General features: G+C 42.3%; 1 protein-coding gene across 11 annotated transcripts in view; it reads left to right on the forward strand.

Moving 5' to 3' along the window:
* Positions 1-20,821, forward strand: part of LOC5519404 (E3 ubiquitin-protein ligase rnf213-alpha) — a 107,189-nt gene extending 86,368 nt beyond the window's left edge. For 8 of the 11 annotated variants that reach the window (XM_048731657.1, XM_048731656.1, XM_048731658.1 and 5 more), the window contains 27 exons: positions 249-351; positions 832-932; positions 1,608-1,787; positions 2,449-2,691; positions 3,181-3,289; positions 3,657-4,094; positions 4,530-4,640; positions 4,777-4,872; positions 5,132-5,185; positions 5,434-5,640; positions 6,652-6,730; positions 6,891-6,925; positions 7,883-7,980; positions 9,498-9,645; positions 10,062-10,242; positions 10,335-10,420; positions 10,838-10,919; positions 11,153-11,340; positions 14,751-14,892; positions 15,195-15,275; positions 16,018-16,198; positions 16,975-17,182; positions 17,539-17,613; positions 17,939-18,136; positions 18,336-18,425; positions 18,970-19,151; positions 19,932-20,821. In XM_048731657.1, coding sequence (XP_048587614.1) covers positions 249-351; positions 832-932; positions 1,608-1,787; positions 2,449-2,691; positions 3,181-3,289; positions 3,657-4,094; positions 4,530-4,640; positions 4,777-4,872; positions 5,132-5,185; positions 5,434-5,640; positions 6,652-6,730; positions 6,891-6,925; positions 7,883-7,980; positions 9,498-9,645; positions 10,062-10,242; positions 10,335-10,420; positions 10,838-10,919; positions 11,153-11,340; positions 14,751-14,892; positions 15,195-15,275; positions 16,018-16,198; positions 16,975-17,182; positions 17,539-17,613; positions 17,939-18,136; positions 18,336-18,425; positions 18,970-19,151; positions 19,932-20,091 — 3,856 coding nt within the window. In that variant the 3' untranslated portion in view covers positions 20,092-20,821. The other 3 variants (XM_048731660.1, XM_048731662.1, XM_048731663.1) reach the window with 3 other exon arrangements.
* Positions 20,822-21,795: the final 974 nt, after the last annotated feature.

Here is a 21,795-nt window from a genome sequence, read left to right on the forward strand (position 1 = left end):
TGTGTCTGATACTTTTTAGCCGCTTTTCTCCAAACTACAACGTGAAGTGTTAGGGTTTCACGAGAACGTATGTTTATGACAAAAATAAGACCGTATTCTTATAAAATCCTAGTTAACTGTATTGAACTAATCAAAAGGCATACTCTCGGTCACGTTCTCCTTGTCGTTGTCGTCGTTGAGATGTTCTCTAATCTATAGTCTTGACAACATGGTTAAGTAACGGACAATATTTGATTATTACTTTGCAGGTCATTGTGGCAGAGGGCTTCAATCGTCCGGCTATTTGTTGAGCACGTGACTAGTCCCGATGACCACGCCGTCAACTCAGCTAACTTGCAAAAGTTGTGGAAGGTGCGTTTATTTCATGAAACGTTCATGACGTTGAATTGGGAATACCGTTGAAGTCTCCACGGCGTTTAAGTCTTCACGGACAAAATACGAAAACGTAAATTTTGTTTCCCCATATATTAACTATGAAATATTATGATTAACCTCCTCTCCTACCTCCTAACAATAATCTTGGTACAATCGGGGAATGCTCCACAAACCGCCACCAAAACTTAATGATCGAGAAGAGTCAGGAGAATCTTTATGCGAATGCCTTTGTCCAAGCGCAAAGCGTCCAGCTTTTGCTATATAGAGAAAAAAAAGGGACCCATGGTTACTGGGGATAACTAGGATGATTTATGGATAATAAACGAGGGGAATCAAAGGTGGGACTTGCTGGGACTTGCTGGTTGCGCGTGGAAGAGGGTGAGGGAGATCATTCTGAATCTAAAGTAACTCCAATGGGCGCATGCTGAAAGGCTTTTAACGAGGGTTTGCTTCTAGATTCTCGGCGATGAGACAGATATGATGGCAAACGAGGCTCTTGAGGCACTCGAGAGGTTCCTGAAGGATTGCAGCCAGGAATTTTGTCATCGACATAATTGGTAAGCTTTTAAAAAAAGGCTTTAAAATGCCACACGAAACAGAAAGAATAAAATCCTGTATGTCATTCTTCATAGTTGATTTTCTGCTCCTTGTTTTATCGCATATCATGCAGTGTTAGCTTTTTGTTTCAGTGCTCAGCCTTCCTTGTGCCTTTCCTCGACTTATTATTAAAACTAAAGCACTGGTGTAAAGGGGCAACGCTTTTTTTGTTTCAAATTTCCGTGGGCCACAGTTTACTCAACCCTCCGTCATTACAGAGGAGAAAGCTATCCTAAAGAATCCGATATGAACCCTTATAGTTTCCCTAATAGTCTGCTTTATTATATTGAAAGAATCATAGATTTTATCACCTAAGCGTAGCCCACGAGAAACATAGGTCAACTAGATGCGCCACTGTTGTTAAGTTCCTTCCGTAGGCATCTCGAGTGTTTTTTTTGTAATTTTTCAGTGTTTTTATGAATTGGGGTTCCTGTGGCGAGTTGAACCGGAACCGGAAGCCGTAAGAGCTAAGGGGTGCTTTTTTTGCTCTAGCCCAGGACCCCACTCTTTCTTGAACTCACCACAGGAAGCCCGAAATCGAAAAAAACGTCTTTTCTTCCCAAATCACTCGAGACGCCTGCGAAGGAGGCAATCCTTTCCTAACGCCCCGGTAACTGTTGTCTGTTGCCGAGTAGGGCTGAAGAGTTGACCTGCCCCATCTGTTTGCGTGAATGCCGCGTTCCGTCCTCTACGCCATGTCATCACCTCACGTGCCTCGAATGTGCTCGGAGATGGTTTAATGAACAGAGCGGGTGCCCTGTGTGCAGACAGCATGTCCCGGATGGCTATGAACCAGCGGAAGACCAGGAGAGAATGTATGTAGCACATATATTGTACATGCAAACGGAAAGTAGCGAAGAGAAGGTATAATGACCGTGTGTGGCAGTCGGATGTGTTAAACAAGCCGTGTATAGTAGTATATCAATGTAACACCTATGTGACACATTCAATTATCACACTATGCAAGCATGTGGCTCAAGACACATGTGTTAACAAGCCGTGTAGTATATGAATGTAACACCTATAAAACACAGTTATCACAGTATGCAAACATGCAAAAAGGTGAAATGACCGTTTGTGGCATAAGCCACATGTGTTAACAAGCCGTGTAGTATATGAATGTTACACCTATAAAACACTCAATTATCACACTATGCAAGAATGCAAAAAGGTGAAATGACCGTTTGTGGCATAAGCCACATGTGTTAACAAGCCGTGTAGTATACGTATGTAACACCTATAAAACACAGTTATCACACTATGTAAGCATTTAAAAAGGTGAAATGACCGTGTGCTTGCTGCGTGATGGAGCTGCTGAATGGAGGTTGGTTGAATAAAGCATTTCAGTGCAAAGCGAATATTTTGGGGTTTATTATAGTGATCGCTTAAAAAGAGTTTGTATGTTTGCAGACTCACCTTGCGTTTGTAAGTCTTGGATATTAGTGACCAGTTTCTTTTTGCGGGACCTTTTTACAGGGAGATTTTGGCACTCGTCAAGGGATTTCGTCACTCTTGCAACTCGTTCTTCATGGATGTCGTGTCGATGTTCTGTTTTGGTTATTCGCCATGCGGAACACTTCAACAAGGCGCGTTCCAGACGCTGATGGGTTATGCAACTAGTGAGCGTTCAACAAAGAGTTTCTCTCCATTCCCTGATTACGGCATTGATATCAACCCTGTGGTGCGATCATTTTTACTCCAACAACTTCTTAAGTCAAGGTAATAATCCCATCTTGCTGGTACTGAAATAACTAGGTGAATACTCGAACAGAATCTACATTGCAGCGTTACTACAATACCTATACACTGATTTTTTTATCGACTTTCTTCTATTGGTCGCAAAAACCTGACCTTACCGACGTCCTGGGTGGGACCAAATCCAGTGAACACCCTGAAGTGTGCATTAATGTAATGGTTTTCTAAGGTTATTTCCCAGTCCCCACATTTACTTTACGTTTTTCTGACTCTTGAGTCATTTTATACTGACATCCGGTACCTGTGATTCTTCCAAAATCTGCGATACTTGCTTGCAAACCCTGTGATACTTACTTCCGGTTCCCTTGATACTTACTTCCGGTTCCTGTGATACTTACATCCGGTTCCTGAGATACTTCCAAATCCTGCGATACTTCAGAACCCTTTGATACTTCCGGTTCCTGTGATACTTTCTTTTTCTGGTGTACTTACTTCCGGTTCCTGTTTATATAGTGACACAAAGGCGAAGGAGTTATTGGCAGAGTTCGTCTCCAGTGCCGAAGAGCGAGTCGGTCTGGAGAATGTGATGGAGGTGTTTGTGCTATGCATCCAGTGTATCGAGGTAACGCATTCTACCCGTATCATTGTCATTATATCATGTGCCTTTAGTAATTAGTCACACTTTGCTGTCACGCTACCCTAAATAGCGCCTTTAGTAAATAGTCACACTTTGCTTTCACGCTACCTTAAATAGTGCCTTTGGTTAATAGTCACACTTTTCTGTCACGCTACCCTAAATAGTGCCTTCAGTAAATAGTCCACACTTTGCTGTCACGCAATCCTAACTAGTGCCTTTAGAAAGAAGTCGCACTTTGCTTTCAGGTGATCCAGTGTCTTGGGTGATCGTTACAGTAAACTCCCTATAGAGCATCCTCTAGAATCAATAATCGCTCATTTTGTCTCCAAGAGTAACGCCCTTTTCGTCTCAGGACGCACGGTACAGTGACTTCGTCCGACGCACCGCAGAGTTCCCTCTTGAGAACAAGATCTCCTTGACGGAGCGTGCCCTCCGTCAGATGCCCGTCAAGCCTTTTAGCGAGCCAGCACCTGGCCACCCCAATGTGAACGTCCCTATACTCCAAGCCATTGCGGTGACCCGATTAACGCTGACAAAAACAGCGGAGTTCATCCACCAGCGCCACACATGTGGGACGCGAGAGTGGGAGACTGCTGGAGTAGTGAACGCCCTAAATGGTCTGCTTAAAGAGGTCAAGAAGGTCTGCATGAACGGCGTATACCAGACCCCGCGCCTGTTTCTACTGAAGCAGCTCGCTAACCGGTTTGGTGTGGACGCCTTGAAGGAGTTAGCGAGTACTGGTGGGCTTGGGTGGATTCTGCCTCCTCGGGATACTGCGGCTCCGCGTGAGGTAAGGGTGGGAGACAATTGTTTATTTCGCAGTGGCTAAATGCTCCACTTTCGGGAAAGGTCCCGCCGATTTGAATAAATACCCGCCCCTTTCAATTGAATCAAATAGCCCAGTAAGTAAAAAGCATCTTATATTTCTTGAGACAGGGCAAACGACTCTGAATTGAATTTTGTTGTCGGAATTGATTTTTTTCCGTTGTCTGTGTACACTAATCTGTTACAATAAATGTCGACAGCTCTCAATATACGAAAAAAACACGGTAAATTGTCAGCCTTTGTGTTTCTCGAATGATACATGTTTCATTTTTTTTCCCGTTATACAGGTCTATCAAGCTCTAAATATTCACCGCTTCGTGATTTTATATACGTTATGACAGGATTTGCGTTAAGTTCTATCCGGCTTCACAGGCTCCCTTTTTTATATCCCGGTTTTCAGGCTACACCAGACCGCTTTCTGGTATATGGACACAACTACCAGGGTCTTCGAGAAGCTATAGCACGTGCAGCGGTATCTAGTCACGTCACTGAAGTCGCTCAGAGCCTGCAGGTACGATGCCAGCGGTTTAGCTCTCCCACTAACAGTTGCTATATCTATAATAAGTCGGACTTATAAGTTATATGCGGCGGCCAATTTGTGCTCGAGGTTAATGAGCTGGTTTTTAGTTTTTTCCTATTCCCTACAGGGCCTGGTTACTCAAGGTGACCCTTTTACCGAAGTCATGATGTCGCTAGCATTACTACAGGCTGTTACCGCTGACCAGCAACGTATTTCGCCAAATGTTAGTACATTAAATTGTTTGCTTTTTGTAAGTACTATTTGTTGGCGTAAAAGCATACTGCTGTCAAGCATAATGTGATAATCATCATGCTTAAAATAAGCATCGGTAGTTAGTAGAAAGTCTCTGCGACTTATTTGTGCCGCAATAAAATATATACGAGATGTACGTTTTAGTACATCGATTTGCTGACTGGGAGGATGTTTATAGCAAAATAATGACTACAATAGTGTGAGCTAATCTAATGCTTCCATCTTTGAAGAGTATGCAAGTCCTGAATGATTTTATCTTGGCGTCACGACAAATCCGGGAACAGGTAAGAAGTATTGTCACCAACGACGACATCGTTATTACGATAATCATACGTATGTCTACAATCTTCCAATTTCCTCTATCTTTATTAATTTTAAGTTATCACATCAAGTTATAATAATAATAATAATAATAATAATAATAATAATAATAATAATAATAATAATAATAATAATAATAATAATAATAATTATAATAGCAGGATCGTCATCAACATGAGTGTTATCACTATCGATCTCTTTGCTGTTGCAGCCTCGCCGTTTAGCGCTAGAACTGGTCTCAGACGTCACGCAAGAAAGTCACAGTGTCGTCTCCCTGATGGTTATGAGTGGAAGTACTCCGCGTGACAGGTCGATTGCAGAGATTGTGTTACATCTCGCAGCCGTGCTTTCAGCTCATGATGAACAGACTCTTGCTCACCCATTGGTCGCTCTAGCACGCAACCCCATCGCAATGGCGGTAAGTGAACACTCGTACGCGACCCCATCGCAATGGCGGTAAGTGAACAATCGTACGCAACCCCATCGTAATGGCGGTAAATGAACACTCGCACGCAACCCCAACACAATGGCGGTAAGTGAACACTCGTACGCGACCCCACCGTAATGGCGGTAAATGAACACTCGCACGCAACCCCAACACAATGGCGGTAAGTGAACACTCGTACGTGACCCCACCGTAATGGCGGTAAATGAACACTCGCACGCAACCCCAACACAATGGCGGTAGGTGAACACTCGTACGCAACCCCAACACAATGGCGGTAAGTGAACACTCGTACGTGACCCCACCGTAATGGCGGTAAATTAACACTCGCACGCAACCCCAACACAATGGCTGTAAGTGAACACTCGTACGCGACCCCACCGTAATGGTGGTAAATGAAGACTTGCACGCAACCCCAACACAATGGCGGTAAGTGAACACTCGTACGCGACCCCACCGTAATGGCGGTAAATGAACACTCGCACGCAACCCCAACACAATGGCGGTAGGTGAACACTCGTACGCGACCCCAACACAATGGCGGTAAGTGAACACTCGTACGTGACCCCACCGTAATGGCGGTAAATTAACACTCGCACGCAACCCCAACACAATGGCGGTAAGTGAACACTCGTACGCGACCCCACCGTAATGGTGGTAAATGAAGACTCGCACGCAACCCCAACACAATGGCGGTAAGTGAACACTCGTACGCGACCCCACCGTAATGGCGGTAAATGAACACTCGCACGCAACCCCAACACAATGGCGGTAAGTGAACACTCGTACGCGACCCCACCGTAATGGCGGTAAGTGAATACTCGCACGCAACCCAATCGCAATAAAGAGTGCCCGCTATAAAAAAAACCCTTTCTCTTTACAACTGGCCTTGTCCATGTATGTACATTTAGCGGTTTGAAAAGTTCTTTGTCGTGTACTTGAAAAGGTCTCGCCTCTGAGTACATATAATGTCCTATTCAACAGCGTTCATTTTTACCAACGATGCCAGAGGACATCATCCCTGAAGTGAGATCCGCATTTTCGGGAACAGGGCAGTTATATGGTAATGTATTAATATGATTATTAATATGGTGGAGAATAGTTATATGTATTTCAAATCGTGGTTTGATGTTTTTTTTGTTTTTGTTGTTTCAACAAGAATTATTTAATTCCATTATTTAATTCCATATAATCAGAGCTTTTTTTCTTATTCAATTCGACAGAATGCCCAAACGGACATCCCTATGTTATCACTGAAGTAAGTCTATAGAGATGTTTCTGTACTACCATTGCTACCAGTACTACCAGGGTTATTTTCTCATGGTTTTGACTAGAATGAATGACCTATTTAAGAAAATGGATAATCGCAGAAATTTTTATTTAAGAAAGTGGATAATCGCAAAATTGTCAATAGCCCATTTGCGCTATCGCTAGCTGCCGGGCGCGGACTAATACCGAAATAATGCACGAAAACGAGGATATTGCATCCGCGCCTAGGCGCGTGTACCCATTGCCTGAGTGGGGGGGGGGGATGCGCAGTCATAGGTATCATACCGAAAAATCGAAAAAGCCTAGTATTTGAAGATTCACTAATAAGAAATGACCCACTTTATGGCCGCCAAGAGGGATGCTCGCGCACCCTACGCACCCCCCCCCCCCCCCCCCCCTGTGTACGCGCCTGGCGCCGTCTTATGCTTTGACACAAAACTTTGTATTTAAAAATGGTCTAGTGTATTGTAAAGAAATGTGAAAATAGCAATCATATCCGCACAGATCTAGAACATTTTTGCATTAGTTGTTAATGGTTTAAGGTTTTTTCTACGCATCGATAACAAATTGAAGTAGTGGAAAAAAAGCTAAAAAAGGGAGAGACCAGCAACTTCCAGAATTTCCCGCCATTTTGAAGACCAATGTACAGAGCCTCGCTTTCATACCGAACATTGGCACCAGTCTGCGCTCGCCAATAAAAACGGAAATGGGCTTTAAATACCAGTATTACGATCTAAAGGTACAATGGATCATTATATTTCTACCGAAGCAGGATAATATCGAACTTTCATGCGATAACCCATCCAAGTCCATCAATGTCTGGCTCTTGCATTGCAGAACTTTATATATAACCTTTGAATAGTACCAATAAGCACCTGCTATTTGCGTCGTTTGTACTGACTTGTGTTTCGATAAGTAACGTCTAATTTTTTTTGGGGACATGTAGTGTGGCAGGCCAACCCAGCAGTTGAATTGTACGGAGTGCAGAGCTCCAATTGGGGGTATTAGTCACAACCTTGTAGCAGGAAACAGGCCGGCTCAAACGTAAGTCCAAATGAATTACAATGAGGTTTTGTCTCCTGGACTGACATGTACAGGTTTTACGACTAAACGCCCTACGCATAAACAATGGTAGCCGATCTTCAGCACAAGAAGACAAAAACCCATTGCTTGAACAGGAGCAATTACTTGCTGTGCCAACACCAAATGACAGTGTATCGTGTTAAACGGTAGAACCATGTAGAGTCTGTATAGTGTTAAAAGTTCGAGCCATGCCAGGGCCGTAGCAAGCAAGGGGAGTCTGTATAGTGTTAAAAGTTCGAGCCATGCCAGGGCCGTAGCAAGCAAGGGGAGTCCGTATAGTGTTAAAAGTTCGAGCCATGCCAGGGCCGTAGCAAGCAAGGGGAGTCTGTATAGTGTTAAAAGTTCGAGCCATGCCAGAGCCGTAGCAAGCAAGGAGAGTCTGTATAGTGTTAAAAGTTCGAGCCATGCCAGGGCCGTAGCAAGCAAGGGGAGTCTGTATAGTGTTAAAAGTTCGAGCCATGCCAGGCCCGTAGCAAGCAATGGGAGTCTGTATAGTGTTAAAAGTTCGAGCCATGCCAGGCCCGTAGCAAGCAAGGGGAGTCTGTATAGTGTTAAAAGTTCGAGCCATGCCAGGCCCGTAGCAAGCAAGGGGAGTCTGTATAGTGTTAAAAGTTCGAGCCATGCCAGGCCCGTAGCAAGCAAGGGGAGTCTGTATAGTGTTAAAAGTTCGAGCCATGCCAGGGCCGTAGCAAGCAAGGGGAGTCTGTATAGTGTTAAAAGTTCGAGCCATGTCAGGGCCGTAGCAACAAGGGGAGTCTGTATAGTGTTAAAAGTTCGAGCCATGCCAGGGCCGTAGCAAGCAAGGGGAGTCTGTATAGTGTTAAAAGTTCGAGCCATGCCAGGGCCGTAGCAAGCAAGGGGAGTCTGTATAGTGTTAAAAGTTCGAGCCATGCCAGGGCCGTAGCAAGCAAGGGGAGTCTGTATAGTGTTAAAAGTTCGAGCCATTCCAGGGCCGTAGCAAGCAATGGGAGTCTGTATAGTGTTAAAAGTTCGAGCCATGCCAGGGCCGTAGCAAGCAATGGGAGTCTGTATAGTGTTAAAAGTTCGAGCCATGCCAGGGCCGTAGCAAGCAATGGGAGTCTGTATAGTGTTAAAAGTTCGAGCCATGCCAGGGCCGTAGCAAGCAATGGGAGTCTGTATAGTGTTAAAAGTTCGAGCCATGCCAGGGCCGTAGCAAGCAAGAGGATGGGGGCAGCTGCCAACTATCCAAAAACCCCCACCCCCACCCCCACGCTCCTTAGCCATAAGGCCCCGAACTTTACAAAGGACATATTGATAATATAGAAATACCAATACAACGAATGGCTGACTCCCTCCACCACTCACAGATGAGCTTAGAAATGGCCATATTCAGTTTCGATTTGGTAGATCTCGCAGGTAACCAAAATGTCTGGATTTCACTCAATCACCTTTAATCTTAGAAAAACAGAATAAGCCAGTGACAAATCTTGATTCTTAATTTAAAACTTTTAATCCAGTGGAGATCGGACCAACACCGGTCATTGTATCGGCGCAGCAACGAATCGGTCTGTCGCACCAGAGAGAGGCTTGTCATCTGTCGCGGTGTCTTTTGTCCGCCTTCTGGTTCACGGCTCGATGCTGATTGGCTCATTCCAAGATGCACAGGTAAAGGTCACGTGACGGTCAATGCTAATGGGCATTTACTCTGTTCTAGTTGGTATAACACAGGGTTGATGAAAATTCTTTTCTGTATTGGAGAGGCGCTCAAAACCTCAAACCTTTTTTGAATAAATCCCCTCAATTTTTATTGGCTTTTAATGCAATCCAAAATGTTACTAAAAAGCTACCACGACCGTCAGCTATTTACATTATCACTTCTCGCACAGATTGAGGATTGTTGGCCAGCAGATTTACAGAGAGTATTAACACAGCTGAAACCTCTCGGGCCTCTGCTCCGGTCTGTGAAGTTTAAAATTGTCCCGACACCAAAAGTCTTTTTAAAAGTCGGGCCAACACCAAATGGGTGTCCCGACTGATCGGCACGTGTAAATCACGTGTATAACCTGTATGTTTCCTTACAGCACGTTGCTCAGATGATTACCCCGTACGTCACACCAAACGCGGTACAGCAATTCCTCTGGAATCACGTGGCCAACGACTTGCGCCTTCTCACGCAAAGCAGCGGTCGTAGCGTGGATGATGCAATACTCAGCGTCCATTTGCTGATACGTAACATCGCTACACATGCGCAGATGAATGCAGGTGTGTTACCATGGATACGTTAATGCTGCTGTGGTGACGTTAAAGACCCCCTGCGCATCGGCTGTCGGTGTTCATTAGGGTTTTATTTTTAGGTAATTATGGAATGCTGAAGTCCAAGCAAGCCCGCGCTCAGTGGGAACAGCAGTTCAATCAGGTTGTACTGGCCCCGACCCTCGTGGTGAGCTTTCTTCTTTATTGTTAATTATTCTCCTCGACCCGCTTTTTGTGTATCCTTCTTCATTTTTCTCATTTTTTTCATCTTCGTTACCTCTTTGGAGTGTCAGTGCTGAAAAACGCAAGACTAGTTTCAGTACCGCGCAGTTAAACCAGCCTTTCTGTTTTGAGGCTAAAATCACTCCCTTATTATCAAATAAATCTATCAGCTTTTGTAAGTTGAACAAACGCCGTACTTTCCATAAGCCTAATGCTAGGCTAAAACATCGTATTATCTATGAGCCGTATTCAATGCAAATGCATGCAAAGGAATCGAGTCTATTGTTTATTTAGCACTGTCCATTTGAGTGGGGCAAAATAATAATAATATAATATTAATAATAATAATCATAGCATATTATCTTGACGCTTCTTCTTTCAGAACGTTAATGAGTCAATTCAACAAAGCCTGCAGTTGATTGCAAACGACACAAGATTCGGTATGCATTTGTCCTTTACAGGGGGTAGGTCTACGAGCTCAAATGAGGGGGGGGAGGCAAGTATCTCATAAAGGGGGGTAACGTCTGGAAATATACTTTTTAGAACTTACAGATATCTACGGCCAGGAAAATTATCATGTTTCGTTATTGTATACTGTGCGAGAGTAATGCTTATTTAACATGTTTTGGTATTGTAGACTTTCCACTTTACTGCTTGATAGTTTGACACCCTATGTACTTTACGAACACTGTTGCAGGCTCGGACCCACTCCTCCGCCAGCTATACGAGCTTGACGCGGGCGCAGAAGATCTCACCCAGGGTATCAACCCAGGATGCACCGCCCTTTGGCGCCACAGAAATCCCGTCAGTTTAGATCACATGACTCGAGCCTTTAACGAGTCGCAAACAGACCAGTACCCAGTCCTAAAGGCGTTCCTGGAGCAGGTTAGAGATAATAGTTTTTGACCGCACGGCCGTAGGGGAGTGACAGACTTTTCTTTGTGTACTTCTGCTCTTTTTCGTTTTTATAGGAGGGCAATGTCACATGCACTTTTTCTGTTTTGGTGATTTGATTCGGTTGGTTGCATAAAATCTGCCAGTTTAATGTTTTGTACAGGATTGTTTTATCCAAACTTTAGTTTTTGTAGCAAATTGTGTTGATTTAAATATTTTCATGGGGGATTTGTGTTATCTGCAATCTTTATGCTTGTTGTTTTGTAGCAGATTGTGTTGATTTAAATATTTTCATGGGGGATTTGTGTTATCTGCAATCTTTATGCTTGTTGTTTTGTAGCAGATTGTGTTGATTTAAATATTTTCATGGGGGATTTGTGTTATCTGCAATCTTTATGCTTGTTGTTTTGTAGCAGATTGTGTTGATTTAAATATTTTCATGGGGGATTTGTGTTATCTGCAATCTTTATTCTTGTTGTTTTGTAGCAGATTGTGTTGATTTAAATATTTTCATGGGGGATTTGTGTTATCTGCAATCTTTATGCTTGTTGTTTTGTAGCAGATTGTGTTGATTAAAATATTTTCATGGGGGATTTGTGTTATCTGCAATCTTTATGCTTGTTGTTTTGTAGCAGATTGTGTTGATTTAAATATTTTCATGGGGGCTTTGTGTTATCTGCAATCTTTATGCTTGTTGTTTTGTAGCAGATTGTGTTGATTTAAATATTTTCATGGGGGATTTGTGTTATCTGCAATCTTTATGCTTGTTGTTTTGTAGCAGATTGTGTTGATTTGAATATTTTCATGGGGGATTTGTGTTATCTGCAATCTTTCTGCTTGTTGTTTTGTAGCAGATTGTGTTGATTTAAATATTTTCATGGGGGCTTTGTGTTATCTGCAATCTTTATGCTTGTTGTTTTGTAGCAGATTGTGTTGATTTAAATATTTTCATGGGGGCTTTGTGTTATCTGCAATCTTTATGCTTGTTGTTTTGTAGCAGATTGTGTTGATTTAAATATTTTCATGGGGGATTTGTGTTATCTGCAATCTTTATGCTTGTTGTTTTGTAGCAGATTGTGTTGATTTAAATATTTTCATGGGGGATTTGTGTTATCTGCAATCTTTATGCTTGTTGTTTTGTAGCAGACTGTGTTGATTTAAATATTTTCATGGGGGATTTGTGTTATCTGCAATCTTTATGCTTGTTGTTTTGTAGCAGATTGTGTTGATTTAAATATTTTCATGGGGGATTTGTGTTATCTGCAATCTTTATGCTTGTTGTTTTGTAGCAGATTGTGTTGATTTAAATATTTTCATGGGGTTTTGTGTTATCTGCAATCTTTATGCTTGTTGTTTTGTAGCAGACTGTGTTGTGTGCACTTGTTTGTTATGTTTTAATGGGGATTGTATTGTATGCAAACTTTGGTTTGGTTATTTTTGCTTTAGGAAAGTGTGTTGTGTGCACTTGTTTGTTATGTTTTAATGGGGATTGTATTGTATGCAAACTTTGGTTTGGTTATTTTTGCTTTAGGAAAGTGTGTTGTGTGCACTTGTTTGTTATGTTTTAATGGGGATTGTATTGTATGCAAACTTTGGTTTGGTTATTTTTGCTTTAGGAAAGTGTGTTGTGTGCACTTGTTTGTTATGTTTTAATGGGGATTGTATTGTATGCAAACTTTGGTTTGGTTATTTTTGCTTTAGGAAAGTGTGTTGCGTGCACTTGTTTGTTGTGTTTTAATGGGGATTGTATTGTATGCAAACTTTGGTTTGGTTATTTTTGCTTTAGGAAAGTGTGTTGTGTGCACTTGTTTGTTGTGTTTTAATGGGGATTGTATTGTATGCAAACTTTGGTTTGGTTATTTTTGCTTTAGGAAAGTGTGTTGCGTGCACTTGTTTGTTGTGTTTTAATGGGGATTGTATTGTATGCAAACTTTGGTTTGGTTATTTTTGCTTTAGGAAAGTGTGTTGCGTGCACTTGTTTGTTATGTTTTAATGGGGATTGTATTGTATGCAAACTTTGGTTTGGTTATTTTTGCTTTAGGAAAGTGTGTTGCGTGCACTTGTTTGTTGTGTTTTAATGGGGATTGTATTGTATGCAAACTTTGGTTTGGTTATTTTTGCTTTAGGAAAGTGTGTTGTGTGCACTTGTTTGTTGTGTTTTAATGGGGATTGTATTGTATGCAAACTTTGGTTTGGTTATTTTTGCTTTAGGAAAGTGTGTTGTGTGCACTTGTTTGTTATGTTTTAATGGGGATTGTATTGTATGCAAACTTTGGTTTGGTTATTTTTGCTTTAGGAAAGTGTGTTGTGTGCACTTGTTTGTTATGTTTTAATGGGGATTGTATTGTATGCAAACTTTGGTTTGGTTATTTTTGCTTTAGGAAAGTGTGTTGCGTGCACTTGTTTGTTATGTTTTAATGGGGATTGTATTGTATGCAAACTTTGGTTTGGTTATTTTTGCTTTAGGAAAGTGTGTTGTGTGCACATGTTTGTTGTGTTTTAATGGGGATTGTATTGTATGCAAACTTTGGTTGGGTTATTTTTGCTTTAGGAAAGTGTGTTGTGTGCACTTGTTTGTTATGTTTTAATGGGGATTGTATTGTATGCAAACTTTGGTTTGGTTATTTTTGCTTTAGGAAAGTGTGTTGCGTGCACTTGTTTGTTATGTTTTAATGGGGATTGTATTGTATGCAAACTTTGGTTTGGTTATTTTTGCTTTAGGAAAGTGTGTTGTGTGCACTTGTTTGTTGTGTTTTAATGGGGATTGTATTGTATGCAAACTTTGGTTTGGTTATTTTTGCTTTAGGAAAGTGTGTTGCGTGCACTTGTTTGTTATGTTTTAATGGGGATTGTATTGTATGCAAACTTTGGTTTGGTTATTTTTGCTTTAGGAAAGTGTGTTGTGTGCACTTGTTTGTTGTGTTTTAATGGGGATTGTATTGTATGCAAACTTTGGTTTGGTTATTTTTGCTTTAGGAAAGTGTGTTGTGTGCACTTGTTTGTTGTGTTTTAATGGGGATTGTATTGTATGCAAACTTTGGTTTGGTTATTTTTGCTTTAGGAAAGTGTGTTGCGTGCACTTGTTTGTTGTGTTTTAATGGGGATTGTATTGTATGCAAACTTTGGTTTGGTTATTTTTGCTTTAGGAAAGTGTGTTGTGTGCACTTGTTTGTTATGTTTTAATGGGGATTGTATTGTATGCAAACTTTGGTTTGGTTATTTTTGCTTTAGGAAAGTGTGTTGTGTGCACTTGTTTGTTATGTTTTAATGGGGATTGTATTGTATGCAAACTTTGGTTTGGTTATTTTTGCTTTAGGAAAGTGTGTTGTGTGCACTTGTTTGTTGTGTTTTAATGGGGATTGTATTGTATGCAAACTTTGGTTTGGTTATTTTTGCTTTAGGAAAGTGTGTTGCGTGCAATCCGGCTACTCCCAGATGTCTTGAGGCTACAAAGGCTGTTAATGGAAAGGTTTCACCGGACACTGGACCGTGGCCGGACAGATAAACTCAAACTCAAGGAGTTCTACAAGCAAATTCGCCCCGGTAACATGTTAACATGTAGCATGCCATGGAACCCCGTTACTGCGGGTTTTGATATTCTGCGAACTCTCGACGACGATTTCCAACTGCTAAATTCCCTTGTGACTTACGTCAGTCACAATCCTTTAAGGGGTTTCATTGGCCAGCACTGAAATGGTTTCCCCCCTTGTGCCACTGTAGTGGTTTAAATTTTGTGATTCTTGAAATGTATAAGCAGATCTTTATTCCCCGTAATGGCGGTTTGTTAAGTAGCCCACGAAAAACTTGGAAAGTAGCCCCTTTAACTGTTGACTTCCTTTGATCAGGCACTGCCAAAGAGTACCGCAAGCTTGTCCCAAGTTTCCGGTCCGCGTGGAAGATTTTCAAAGAAAGTGAAAACATACCAGGTAACGAGGATTGACAAACCTTCGACCCAAAAATATCTTTCCTGCTAGGAGAGGTCTCTCCAGTGTCAAAAATGAAGAGACCTTTGTTGGGCCCCAACGAATTCTTTGATTTTACCACCATTCACTTTTTCTGGGTGATACCAAACCGGTTTTCAAATACGGTTTTTTTTGTTCCTAGGGAAACGCACAAACAATGTTTTATGTGTGTGTGTGTTTTCGCTCATTGTGTATTTGTGCGTAGTGTACGATTGGATGATATTGTCGTTTTTTGAATAGCAAGACCGTGAACGACGAAAACCGGTTCTTCGCTGTCACGTTTCGCGTGAAATATCACTCGTTGCCTGATACGTGCTCGGTAGGGAACTTGTCACGGGCCAGCAAAAAGCCTCTCTCATTCCTGGTGCTCGAGAGACTTCTGCTAGCAGGGAAACAAAACAAGCTTTAACAAGTTTCTTTGGAGTTGTAGGAGGTGTTCGCGCTGTAGACTATCATTGTTCGAAATAGCCCGCCCTAGGCTCATCCTTGCCTATTACGGACTATTGACATGATTTATTTTTATCGAAACTAAATACAAATTGAGCACTAAACACTAAATGCCTTCGCCGTTGTTGTTGCTTATAATATGGATGCAGTGCAAGTGAGAATGTAGGTTTTACTAATCCTAACCCCAACCATTACTATAGTGAACAATATATGAAGGACCAACGTATTTAAGTTCCCAACTGCTGACCTCTTCCCGCAGGCGCATCCGAAGCCGAGAGGCGACTGTTGGAGACTGATGTTGGAGACGACTGCCCGGTCGCCCTTTTCCTCCCGTCCAATAGTGGCCCGGGGACCTGCTCACTAGTGCTAGTCAGATTCCTGGTGCATACTCACAACGAGCTACTGCAGCTGTACAATCGGTCAGCGGACATCCACAGCAGGTACAAGTAACGTCTTTGCTATCCACGCGTTTACGAGAAAACCTTATTACTTTTACTTTAACTAAACAGAATTTTTCTTTTCTTAAAGAAAAACGACTAGTTTTTTTTTCCAATTCAGGTTTCCCACTCAAACTATGATACAAATTTAAAAAAACACATATTGCATACATTTAACAATCATGTTTAAAAAGGGGAATTTCGCTTCCATACAGTAAAATGCTACGACCCTTAACGAGGCAACACACAAATCATACAACAGCAAATTATGATCGGGAATTTTTTTACAAAAACAAGGCTGTGAGGATCCGCTTCTGGTATGATTTTTGGGCGTTGTGTATTAGCGCGTCGGCCTCTTACCGCTGTGGCCCAGGTTCGAATCCTGACACTCTGATTTGGGATTCTCCCGAGTTCATGCCTTGATTCGAATTGTGTCATAAGTGAGTTCTCCTGTGTTTCCAGTCTTCTCGGATAAGGACTCTAAACCGGATGTCCCGTCGCTTCAAGCTCCACTACACTCACCTGAATAGAAAGGATTTAATAAAAAGAATAAACAATATACAATAAACCATCTGGTAGTGACCAGTGGCAGTATTTACTAACTACACAAGATGAGTCACTCGATTTTTTCCTTTCTCCTTTCTCTCCATCTTTTTTCTTTCCTTTCTCATTTACTGCTTAGAAACTTTGTTATAAGCGCAAAGACAAGACACAAAGGCTGTTATTCCGAAGATAGGGTTATCTTCGTTTGTAATAATGACGTGGAATTCCTTTTGTAGCGATGTGCCCCACGTACCGCTGGCCAAAGTGAGAGAGGCTCACTTAGTGTCCTATAACCCTGACCGGGACCTTTTGCCACTGGTGCTCGGGCAATGCCGCTACTCGTTCGAGGTTGCACAGGGAGCCCATGTAACGTACGACTGGGTTGGCATGGAAAGACAAGTGATTGACAGGTTTATACGTGGGAGGGCGCTCATTGACTTCAAGGTGAGGGGATGACAGGCCCTGCTCGAGTGTGCTCTAAAATTGCCCAGTAAAATATGTACTATTTATTTTTATGACTTTGTGATTCGTAATGGGACGGGTAAGAATGTTGTCAACATTACCACAGCGCTCAGTTTATTGTCCGTTTTAGTCAAGTTGGAGTTTATTTAAGTGGTTAACGTGTTATGAGTCAAAATAATATTTCTTTGAAAAAAAAAAACATTTTAGTAAAAGATATCGCATGAAAAGTCCGAAACTTTTTTTCTCGCCAACATGCCCTTATATGGTGTTAAATTATAGTTATCTTTTTCTCGTATTGCATGGTGGCTATGTGGTGGTAATTTTATTATGCGTGGTAGGAGGATCGCTACATCCAAATGTCGACCGTCAGCGCAGACTCAGTGCTTACGTCACTACGCGACAAAATACCCCAGGTAAGGTAGGGTAGGGAAAGGGTAAGGTTAGGGTAGGGTAGGGAAAGGGTAAGGTAATGGTAGGGAAAGGATAAGGTTAGGGTAGGGTAGGGAAAGGGTAAGGTTAGGGAAAGGTTAGGGTAGGGTAGGGTAGGGAAAGGGTAAGGTTAGGATGGGGAAAGGGTAAGGTTAGGGTAGGGAATGGGTAAGGTTAGGATGGGGAAAAGGTATGTTGGTTTGGTAAGGTTAGGGTAGGGAAGGGATAAGGTTAGGGTAGCGGTATGACAGGGTTTAGGTCATTTGTCCAACAAAACAAACCTTCCTCTTTCTTCCCTCCTTTCTTCAGGAGTCGTTGTCGCTAGCCATTCAGCACCAGATCGCGAGTTCCTATCGCTCGCTCCAGGACCTCACGGAAGCACTGACGTCCCTCACCATCGCTATCACATTCCTGGGCTCAGGAGGTGGGAAACCAGATATGCCGGTCAGCGGATTCATGAGAGATGTCCTAAGCATGCCCAGTGATTTAGGACTTCGTAACCGAAAGGTAACGATGTTAAAGAAGCCTGCTTTTAAAACTCTTCAAATGCCAAATTGCCGATCCTAATATTTATTAACATTAAACTTTCAAACATCGTTTGAATTAAAAATACCTACAATGTTTGTATCTGTTTTAGTCGTTTTTTTGCTCATAAAGAACAGTAGCCCGGCAATTTATCTTATTCATCAACATGTTAAAATTGTAGGCAGAAGAAGTTTGCCAGCTTCAACATGTGGTTTCCCTGTGGTTTCTTTTGAATATCGAGCGTGCCAAGCACCTGATGGCCAGTGGACAGGTACGCATGACTGGTCAGAACCTGTTTGACTTTTTTGTTGATCTTTGTTCGACTGGTGTGGACTTGTTTGACCTGTTAGTCATTCTAATGACCCTGTTAGCTATTTTATCAAAACCTGTTTGACCTGTTTCATTTCGTAATCGTAAAGTCGTGTCGTGAGTGCCAAATCCTGTTTGACATGTTTAATGTCGTAATCGTAAACTCGTGTCATAAGTGTCAAATCCTGTTTGACCTGTTTGTTGTCGTAAACGTATCGTCTTGTCGTAAGTATCAAGTCATGTTTGACATGTTTAATGTCATAATCGTAACGTCGTGTCGTGAGTGCCAAATCCTGTTTGACCTGTTTATTTTCGTAAAAGTAACGTCTTGTCGTAAGTATCAAATCCTGTTTGACGTGTTTATTGTCGTAATCGTAACGTCGTACGGCAAATCCTCTTTGGCTTGTTTGTTATTCTATGCAGGACCCGTTTCACTTGTCTACACGCATTTAATCTGAAGTTTTCAAAAATCAAAATACTTTTTATTGGTCTTCTTTACCGTTTAGGACCCGTTTGAACATCTTCCGAATAAGTTCAAGGACAAACTAAGGAGCGATACTGACGAATTGCGGCTGAATGAAGAGCTCAGAAAACTGGACGAAGCCAACATCTACTCTCTGCTCACTACACTGCTAGAGATCATCATCTTACGGCTCGACCAATCAGACAAGTTCAATCACGAATCAAGGTCAATATTCGTAACAAGGCTAACTTTTCTGCACTTTCACTTTTCAACCTGTTTTGTTATATTATACCGTCATATGTTTTATATAAGCCTAGTCCCAGGCGTTTTGTGCAGGATTGATGTGGTTGGCCGTGAGGCAAAATGGGACTACAATCGACAACCCAGACATGATGAGATGGCTTTCTGTGACGTCACACATCTAACTAATCAGAAAAAAACCGGTCAAAAGGCCTGGGAATAGACTGGTCTGACCGTAAAAGTCCTATTCAGCTTCCCTCTCATCAATAATCCCCCTCTAGAGCCACAATATTTCAATACACTCCCTCCCCCTCTCTCTCTATAAAACCTTCTTTTAGGCAAAAAATATGCCGCGGGGCCCTAAGAGCTTATATGCGATATAAATCAACAAAAGGTTGAAAAAGTGTGTTGTACGCCCCTGTGAAACAGAGTAGTTGCTGAGTTAATTGACGAAGGCCTGACGCAACATACTCTGTTTCACAGAGGCGTAAAAACATACTTTTTTTTAACATTTTGTCGATTTATAGCTTGTCTACACCGCGCCTACCATCTAGTTTTTCTACAGCTTGTCTGTAGTTTTTCTAGTTATACCCAACAACTTTTGTGGTATGCTGCGTTAATTTAACAATATTGACCAGGTATAAGTAATTCGGTAGATTTTTAAAGAGAATAAACTACCATCAGTGATTGACTCGTTACCCATCGAGCTGATTCTCTTGGAGACTCGAGCTATTGAAAACGAACTGTAAATCTTGTTTGATACAGTCTGCAGGATGTCATGCCTTGGATCCTTGAGGACAGATCTACACCTGAAATCAAGAACATTCCTCAGAACGTACAGCTTAAGCACATCGTTCACCTCTGGAGAACTGTGGTCAGGCTAAGTGACAGTAACCATGAACGACGTAGGCGGGGCACCACTTGATTGACAGTAACCATGAGAAACATAGGCAGGGCATCACTTGGCTAGCACTGGCCATAACTAATGTAGGCTAGGCACCACTTTGTTGGCAATAACCATATATAACGTAGGAATGGGATTCTTGGTTGAGAGTCACAATGAGCGATCCAGGCGGGTCTCCACTCGATGGACAATAACCATAGGCAACGTAGGAAGGTTACCCTAAAGAAAGGGCGCAGCACTTGATGTCCATAGCCTCAGCTAGATTTTGATTTTGGGAAATCCTCAGTCGTTCGTGTTTGTTGGGAGGATGACAGAGACTGGAAAAACAAGTTGGAATTCTTATTACACCAATTATAAAACTTAACCACCCTATAATTTTTAAACCATGCTGCTTGGGATCCACAATGTTGAATAGCGGTTTACGGCCTCTGGGCTGTGTGTTCTATTGGTGTTTGTTTTATTTTAGGGCCATGTTTATTGCCAACAATTTGTATACGAATTAGGAGCGCAATTCGTGCATGTAGAGATGTATGATAGTTTTAGATTAAAAATGTGCTCCTGTTGTCTTACATGTCAATAACAACAAATTTCTGCATTGGTTTGCAACAAAGACACCAGAGGACCTTAATCATAATACCTGAAATACATTAATGTTCGTTAAAAAGATAAGAAAAGAAAAAAAAGGACACATGTACAAGGGTTTTCTTTTTTTATAGATATAAACGTTAATAAATTTCTTTTGCAATTTCTACAAAACTGTGCACACTAACATAACCTTTAAAGTAATTACAGAGACTCTTTCCCCAGACCCACCCTTTGTAGTGAGGTACAGTACAGAGCCCCTTCCCTAAGACTCACCCTTTGTAGTGAGGTACAGTACAGAGCCCCTTCCCTAAGACCCACCCTTTGTAGTAAGGTACAGTACAGAGCACCTTCCCTAAGACCCACCCTTTGTAGTGAGGTACAGTACAGAGCCCCTTTCACCAGACCCACCCTTTGTAGTGAGGTACAGTACAGAGCCCCTTTCACCAGACCCACCCTTTGTAGTGAGGTACAGTACAGAGCACCTTCCCCAAGACCCACCCTTTGTAGTGAGGTACAGTATAGAGCCCCTTCCCTAAGACCCACCCTTTGTAGTGAGGTACAGTACAGAGCCCCTTTCACCAGACCCACCCTTTGTAGTGAGGTACAGTACAGAGCCCCTTTCACCAGACCCACCCTTTGTAGTGAGGCACAGTACAGAGCCCCTTTCACCAGACCCACCCTTTGTAGTGAGGTACAGTACAGAGCCCCTTTCACCAGACCCACCCTTTGTAGTGAGGTACAGTACAGAGCCCCTTCCCTAAGACCCACCCTTTGTAGTGAGGTACAGTACAGAGCCCCTTTCACCAGACCCACCCTTTGTAGTGAGGTAAAGTACAGAGCCCCTTCCCCAAGACCCACCCTTTATAGTGAGGTACAGTACAGAGCCCCTTTCACCAGACCCACCCTTTGTAGTGAGGTTCAGTACAGAGCCCCTTTCACCAGACCCACCCTTTGTAGTGAGGTACAGTATAGATCCCCTTTCACCAGACCCACCCTTTGTAGTGAGGTACAGTACAGATTCCCTTTCACCAGACCCACCCTTTGTAGTGAGGTACAGTACAGAGCCCCTTTCACCAGACCCACCCTTTGTAGTGAGGTACAGTACAGAGCCCCTTCCCTAAGACCCACCCTTTGTAGTGA

This window comes from Nematostella vectensis, chromosome 8, assembly GCF_932526225.1.
Source record: "Nematostella vectensis chromosome 8, jaNemVect1.1, whole genome shotgun sequence".
NCBI classification, from domain to species: domain Eukaryota; kingdom Metazoa; phylum Cnidaria; class Anthozoa; order Actiniaria; family Edwardsiidae; genus Nematostella; species Nematostella vectensis.